We start from the raw sequence: 8,376 nt of genomic DNA on the forward strand, positions 1-8,376 counted from the left end.
TTTATTAATGCATTGATTTTTGTATTCCTGTAATTTTTAGTTTTAGTTTTTTATACATCTACAGATTTTGTTGAATGATGCGCGCGATCCGTTGTCAGATTGGTTGGACAAAAAAAGTGGAAATTCAGTGACGGAACAGTCAATTTTTCGGAAGCTATCTGAACACTGGGAGTCTGAATACCATAAAGACATGGAAGCTCTAAATGTAAGTTACCTTTTTTAATGTTAAAATGCGTTCAATGTTTTTTTGAAGGCCCCTGATAAAATTATTTGTTCACAAAATAAAAGTTAATCAAAATTTATTTTTTTAGGTTTTGCAACCAAATGTATTGACGAGAGTAAGCGAGTACGTTCCAGAAATTATAGATTTTATAGAAAAAATTTTAGATAAGGGTGTCGCTTACGAAAGCAATGGTTCGGTTTACTTCGACGTCGGGGGCTTTGACAGACGAGATAAGCATCACTATGCTAAACTCGTACCAGAAGCTTATGGCGACACAACGAGTTTGCATGATGGAGAAGGTAAGATTAAGTACATAGAAAAAAATATTGTTACAGTGCGGTCACTGGACCTGGAAAGGGAGGAAATTATCTGTAATTTTTAGAGAGCGGAAAATGTCTGAATTTGTGTCTTTGTTGGTTTTATACATATTTCTTTTTCGTTAAGACACTTTCAATAAATGGTACATTTGCCCGCCGTAAGCGGGCAACAGTTCGCGCGCAAACTACGGATTCGTCATAAAACACTCAACAAGTCAAAGCAGCTGATCATCAGGCAGCATATTTCGACAAAATATGTGTACTATCTTACGCTAGAAATCTAGACCAGAGGGAGATGTTTTTTAGAGAAAGTAAACAGTTTCCTGTAACCCATCCTGTGTGTCTGGAGATATACGAATAACGTGGCTTAAGCGGTAAATCCCACGTGGCGGGTTCAAAAAATCTTTTTTTTTTGTCCTAAACCATAGCTTGACATCCCAAAAACATACAGTGAATATCCTAGAGCCGTAGCTGAGCTTCTTATCCCCAAAACAGCGCACCGCCGCACAGTGGGCAAAAAGTACATTTTTTGATTCAAAACACGATTCCGGCTGAACCTGTGGACCGATTTGGATGTTATTTTAAAGCTGATAAAATTTCAAAGAAAGTTATCGAGCATGATTTTTAATTTAGTTCTTCAATTTTTTTATAAGTGAATAATTATGACGAAAAAATGACCATTTTTTTTATTTCACGTTCCCGGTGCTCGTCAATAATAGAGAAATTGTTGTAATCGCCGACGTTTCATAGATTTACATTATATAAAGATATTCCCTCATGATACAACTAACAAAAAACATTTCCTTAAACAAATTATTTGTTGAAAATGTGTTTTCTATAATTTTCAATAATTTCACATTTTTTAAAGTTATTTTGCAAGAAATTTGAATGAAAACAATATTTTAATTAAAAAACTTCTCTCAAGACTATTCTTGTTAAGATTAGAAACAAATGCATTATTCAGGCATTTGTCGTCAGAAAAATTCGTTGTTTTCTATGCCAATTTCTTAAAATTAGGAACCTCATTATAATTTCAGAAAAATTAATTTTGTGATGAATTTCACGATTTTATCAAACAAATTTAATAAACAAATGCATTATACGAGCACTTTTTGACAGAAAAATTATTATTTTTTTAATGACAGTCCTTTTAATTTAGAACTTCATGTTAATTGTAGCAACATCCATCACTATTTGATAAATCTTTTTTTTTTATAAATTAAATAAACGCATTATTCGGGCAACTGTTGACGAAAAATTCGATTTTTTTCGATGTCAGTCCTTTTAATTCAGAACTTCATGTTAATTTCAGCAACATTCATAATGAGTTAATAATTTTTTTGATTTTTTAAACAAATTTAATTAACAAATGCATTATTTGAGCATTTGTCGACGTAAAACCCCCTGTTTTTAGGTCAGTCCTTTTAATTATGAGCTTTATGATAATTTCAGTAACATTCATAATTAGTTCATTATATTTATGTTTTTCTTAAACAAATTTAATTCCAAAATTCATTAATCGAGCATTTGTTGACGTAAAAACTCGTTTTTTCAGGCTGTCCTTTTAATTTCAGAAAAAAAGTTCTTTTTTTTCATTCAGAACTTACAGTTGGCCAACACAAGAGCGTTTGAATTCCTTCCATTTTATTCCTTGAGCAAGTCTTGAGCTTCAGGATCTAGTATAATTATTTTCTTTTTCCAGTTTTGCCTCTGATTTACAATTATTAGGTCGGTCAAAATCAGCAGTTTATGTCCGAGATCTCTATTAGTAGTCTCTTTGCTACATTTTCCAGTGCGAAACTCTCGTAGATGTTTGAATTTTTTTTCGCCCCTCGAGCTTCTTCCGTCAATTAACCAATGGGTAGGAAAGCAGATTCAATCATTTTGGCTCCGTGAAGGGCATTTTGTGTGCTGTCACTGACATATAGTAACAATTATAAAGATTGACGTACATTTTCTCTGTTTGTTGGCAATATTTTTCGAACTTGAATGTGTCACTTACCTCCGCTGAAGCCATTGCTTGCAAAATTATGCCGAATCTACGGACCAACTCCCTGTCTACATGTGTGATTCCGGATGTCAAATCAGGATTTCTGAAAATTCTTTTGACAGTATTTCCTATGTTAGAAGTTCCCGAGCCATGTTTTGGAACATCTATAATAAGCCCTATCTTATTACGGATTTTTTTTTGGGCTCTCTGTTTTGCAGTTTTCATTTTCGCTTTCTCTTCGTTAGATTTTGCTTGCTACTTGCAGAATCCTAAATGATAGCTTATGTGCAGTATCAATTCCATCAAACGAATCCTCGCGTGCAATGTAGAGAGCCCGTATCTGAAATTTCGTACCTTCTCTGGTTTATCTGCAACTTCAGGTAAGTCGTTCATCTGGTATGGTATCGCATTACAAATGTAACAAGTGGCAGCAGAATGAGTTCCGGAAAGACCCTGACACACTTTTCCATCAACCATAGTCAACGAGAACTCATGAATGGCAGTTATGGCAGAACGGCTACTTGGTACTTTTATTTTTGTAGGTTTGAGTTTTGAAATTTTTTCTTCCATCGACTCTACATACTCTACATAATCTGGTGGATCCAGGCTTATCGTTCTTCCGAATTGTCAAGGGCTTTGCATATTCAGAAGAATTCGTATAATTCTTTTGGGATAAAGTTTTAATTATACGTAATGGCACCATTGACATAATAAAAATGCCTGCATCTGATTTTTCTGTTTCACGGAATTTTTTATTATATTCGCTCTGGTCAGATGAGCCATCACAACCATATTTATATTGTAACTTCATAACGACATTTTTCCCTTTCACTATATCCGGTGGCAAAATATTTGGAATTTCCAACATACGCTTCACTGTATGGTATAATCGAACAAATCTTGCAATTCACCCCTCACCCAGACTCTGTAACTGTCATACCATTATGATCTTTAGGTTGCAGTATAATAGTTTCATAATGATGTTTCGTCAATTTTGTACCTTCAGCAAGGGAAATAGCTTCTTCTGAAGTTAGTGGCTCCATTTGTCATTCAAATTCTTTATGTTCTTCATGTTCTTCATCTTCAGCTCTCGATATCATGCTTCAGTTTAGGAAATTTGTCTGCATTATAGACCTCTTTTACCTTTTTCAATAGACGGTAGGAAGTGCTGCAACAAGATTTCTCTGGTCAAATTGACTTGCTCACTATCTATTAAGTTAGCTGTGCGAAGGTAATCAAACAGAATTCTTACGTCTTTACTAGAACTTCCGATCAACAGATCACTTAGAATCTTATTCGACACTAATAGAATCCATTTCTTAATTATATGTATACACTAACATGCACACATACACAGAAAGAATCAAATATACTGGAAACTAAATAGCTCAGAACATATGAGTAAGAATGATGAACACTCTTTGTACATAAAAAATGAGTAACGCGAACGAAGAAAGAGAATCTTTGTCAGGACTGAATAAAAATATGGTTCACAGCTTTAAAAAACTCCAAATCAAATTCCTCTAGCGATGATGATTTCTTCTATCAAATAACACCTGGATACTACGCGAATAAGAAAAACAATCAGCTAAACAAAAGCATGCGTTGTTTTCGTTACCTAACTTCAGATTAATGAGTCTTGTCATTTGTTTCGCTAAAGAACTAACAAATGAAGATCAGCTATCATTGAAATTTAACGCTGAAAGTCGAAGGAACTGTGTACGAGCTGTTGATTTCAATCCATCTAATTAATAGGACCTATTTTACAGTAGAAAATGATATCAGTTCACGATTATTAAAAGATGAATAGTTTAGAACAAGAATAATAATAGAAATTTGGTTAGAAGTGGGACGATGGTCGTGGGGGCTAAAGCGTAGGCTTTGGATCCACTCCGTCGGCTTGCGGGTTCGATTCCCGCCTCGCACTCTGGCAGAGCCTCGGCAGCCCATGTGGTGAACACTAGTCTAGCAAGGGATATTCAATGCCAGTATATTCAATGCCTTAATCGGTCCTGAGATAACACACCTTCGCATCGTATCTCACGAGATTTCTCGCGATCCTCACAAACATTTCAAAACTAATACCAGTCTTGCTCTTATGTTTCATTGTATACGCCGTGGGTAAGCGAGAGAAATCGTCTATAAAGATAGATATAAATCGATATCGCTTAGGATACGCCACTGGCGTAATGGGTTCCATAACATTAGAATCAATTATTTGAAGTGGAGCTGTTGCTCGAGTGCGCAGCAAATTATAAGACAACCTCTTGAATTTAGCTATGTGACGTACCTCACAGTCAAGAATTAAATCCTCAAAAACAGCACTATTCAACTCTTTATTGTTTGGGAATTTTAACTGGAGTGCTTTAAGATAAGGAATAGATACAGGGTGTCTACCCGTCGGGAAATCGAAAAAAACGGGAAAATGACAGAAATTTCACGTAACGGGAATAAACCGGGAAAACGACGGGAATTCACTAAGCTGTCGGGAATTTTATTTCTGTTGAAAATATTGTCACACATTTGAAAGTCTTTGTTAGAATGATCTTAATCATGTACCATGGGAATGCAGCCTTTGGACGTGGTTTCTGAGTTAATTCTAATAATATTCTTGAGAATCAATCAGAAAAAAGTTTGATTGCACTCAGAACAGTTTATGACGCTATTCAAGCAGCAGGAGGTATAAAGAACATTCACATAACTAAAAAAAATTAATCAGGAAGCAATAGGGAAATTTTTTGAAATTTTGAAATTTTTTAATTTACAAATCAAAAAAGGGAACAGAAGATATTAACCGATTTCAAACATTTTTTAAAAACTTTTTTTGGATGTCAACCCACACATTTTTTTGTTCAACTCAAACGATTCGACTAATTTGATTATTTTCACTGCGGCCTAATATATAAGTGTGTCAAACTTTAATAATTTTGTTATAAAACTCAGAATTAATTGTGTCAGTGTTTATGCCTGGATGATTATTACTTAAAATGTTGATTGATGACTGGAAATCTAAAAAAATTTGAAGGGAATTGACGGGGAAATGACATGAATTTTGTATTACGTCAAAAGTAGACGCTCTGTAGATGCATGTCCAAATCTAATATACCATAACATCACTCGATTATTTTTTTAAAATTTGAATTTGTCCTTAGAAAATGGGGACTCCACTTCTGTGATGTCAACTAAAGGCACATCTTCAATATTGTGATTTTTCCGATCCCAAATTGTAATATCAAAATTAGACATTTCATAAGGTTTCTTTTCAATATTTTCACTCGCCTCATTATTCTCGCCTTTATTATTATTATCATTGTTAGACTTATCAACATTTTCATCAATGTCAATTTCCATGGGAATTTGAGTTTCGGGATTTTCATGTAATTTATCTTTTGCTGTTTCACTCCTTGTCATATGCCTTTTTGGTTCAAAAAATGTGCAAGAACTCGCCTATTTATCTCACTTTCAGAGTTCATATTAGTGTTGCTTTTATCTATATTCAATTATATTAACCAGTAGGGACTATTGTACACACCTTGAAAAATTGATTCATTTGATACAGGATTAATACTGTCAATTTTCTTACTATCGAAATATATTGCAAGTTGCATTTCAGCACATTTTCTCAAAGACAACATATTTTCTTTTAACCCTTCAGCAAATATAGCATTGTCTATACGCAGCGTTTGTCCATTCTCAAAAAAAATTTCGAAATTTCCCGCTCTCTTCGTTCTCAAGTACGCTGAATTATTTTTATTTACACATTTAATCATACCTTGATCTAATTCATCAAATGTTTTGAAAACAAGTTTTGAGTTAGTTATGTGTTCTGTTGCTCCAGAGTCAGCGAGGAATTTCGAAACATATTTATCTAAACCTAACGTGTCAGTGCTAGTGAAAAACGCTCCCCCTTTAGATCCATAATCGTAATAATGGATAATCATTGAAGCTTGTGACAGTTTATGTGAGGACTCACCTTTATTATTATTTCCTCCTGATAAATTTTCATTTTTGGGCTGAGCAGATTGTTGATTCGCGCCATGATTATTATCTCAAGCATTATTGTTATTCTGCCCGCCACGTTAACCACCTCTGCCTCTGTCTCTTGACCTACCTCCATAGTTGTTTCTGCGCCCTCCCCTAAAATGTCCTTGTTTTGAATTTCCATAATAACCATTATCGTCCCCAGACTTTCGTTTGAAACCTCTAGCACGACCACGGTGTGATCCACAAAAATGATTAATGTTACCTCGTTTCTTAAATTTATTTGCATGCCGACATTCCCTAGCAATGTGCCCAACTTTGAGGCATACGTAAAACCCTTTCTGGACCTGGATTTGGACACTTTTGACCATAATTTTTGTAACTGCCACATTCATAACAATCATTATTTTTTATGGCCTTTGAATTTTGCATTATTGGCCGCTCGCACCATGTTTGGCACACCTTCATTTTGGTTACAAGCTGCCTCGTCTTGCAAAACGAGCGTTTTCAGCTCTTCATATGATAGACTCGATTTGAGGGCTCGTTTATTTATAAAGTCAAGATTTTGAATATTTGGTACAAATACCATGACTGCACTATAAAATGAATTTCTCTTCTCTTCGTTTGACATAGGGGTTGCGTCTAAGCAGTTTTCATAGCTTCTTATAGTATCCTCGAATTTCTCACAAAGCTCGGTTGTTTTCATTTTACCTACCACATATTGCATGCTGTGAAGCTGCTTTCTCACTGAATGCGAAGTTATATGTACTTCGCACCTTTTCATATCTTTAAGACGCTCACAATTTTTAGTGTATCTTTAGGATCAGTAATATTGGTATGATATTTCAAATCCAATTGGTTAATCAAAATATCCCGAACCTTGAATCTTTGTTCCTCCAAAATATCTTGATCAATTTTAGTAAAATCGATGTTTTCATCAATAATATGTTGTAGAATGCTCGCCCTTAATTCAGATAAAAGATAGTTAAGAAATAATTCAGTGGCCATATCAGTATTTAATTTGTAATCTCTTTGTCATCTAGTTTTGTAGCCATGAAATGTTCTCTCACCCTGTTTTCATTTTTATTTTTATAAGAATTTTCAGTTTCATCCCCATTCTCACCTTCATCATATACATACTCTTGATCCAACCAATTTTGAATTTCTCCAAGTTGTTGGCTCTGAGAGTCAAATTTTTCCCGCCTTTCTTTCACATGAGCTTTTAGCTCTTCTTTTTCCTTATTGTTAGTTTTTAACTCTTCCCTGAAGGTATCAATCGTTACATTATAACCTTTGGTATTATTTTCAAACAACTAAGTCATTTTAGAAATAATCCCTTTCAAGTTACTTATCTGACCTTGTTTCACAATTTTGGCTTGTACTATAATTAAATTCTCTTGATGAGTTTTTGATAAATCTAATTCAAAACTTTCAAATGAAATTTTCTTTAAATTTTTAAATTGATATTTGTTCCCCAAATTAACTATCTGTGTATCTATTTTAAGAGGCAGACGCAGTTTAATGGTTTTCCGGCCCGTCTTTACCTCAACGTTGGTCGCACAATTTGTACCGGTACTCACACCTTCGCTCACCTTCTTCTCACCATCCGAACCCTCGCTCTCTCTTTTTCTATCCTTCTCGCCTACCTGCTTGCTGGAGACAGGTTCGCTTAACATTGTTCTTGGTATTATAGTAGCGGTTGGTTCAATGGCATGCTCTTCCAGCCATTTCTCGAGCAAATTCCAATTTCCCTCAGCTAGAGTTATACCGTGGGCTGACAACGTAAATGGGAGCGTGATACGGATAAGGCCAATTTTCACATGAGATGTTCTTCTGATGATGAGGAACGTAAAAATGGGTGCCTG

At 34.8% G+C, this 8,376-nt stretch overlaps 1 protein-coding gene across 1 annotated transcript in view; it reads left to right on the top strand.

Annotated features, from left to right (window-relative positions):
• LOC117172487 (cysteine--tRNA ligase, cytoplasmic) overlaps window positions 1–8,376 on the top strand; it is a 172,487-nt gene that overhangs the window by 51,255 nt on the left and 112,856 nt on the right. The window contains exons 3-4 of the mRNA XM_033360476.1: window positions 65–205; window positions 312–522. Coding sequence (XP_033216367.1) covers window positions 65–205; window positions 312–522 — 352 coding nt within the window. The remainder of the gene's footprint in view (window positions 1–64; window positions 206–311; window positions 523–8,376) is intronic.

Source organism: Belonocnema kinseyi, chromosome 5 (genome assembly GCF_010883055.1).
Source record: "Belonocnema kinseyi isolate 2016_QV_RU_SX_M_011 chromosome 5, B_treatae_v1, whole genome shotgun sequence".
NCBI lineage: Eukaryota > Metazoa > Arthropoda > Insecta > Hymenoptera > Cynipidae > Belonocnema > Belonocnema kinseyi.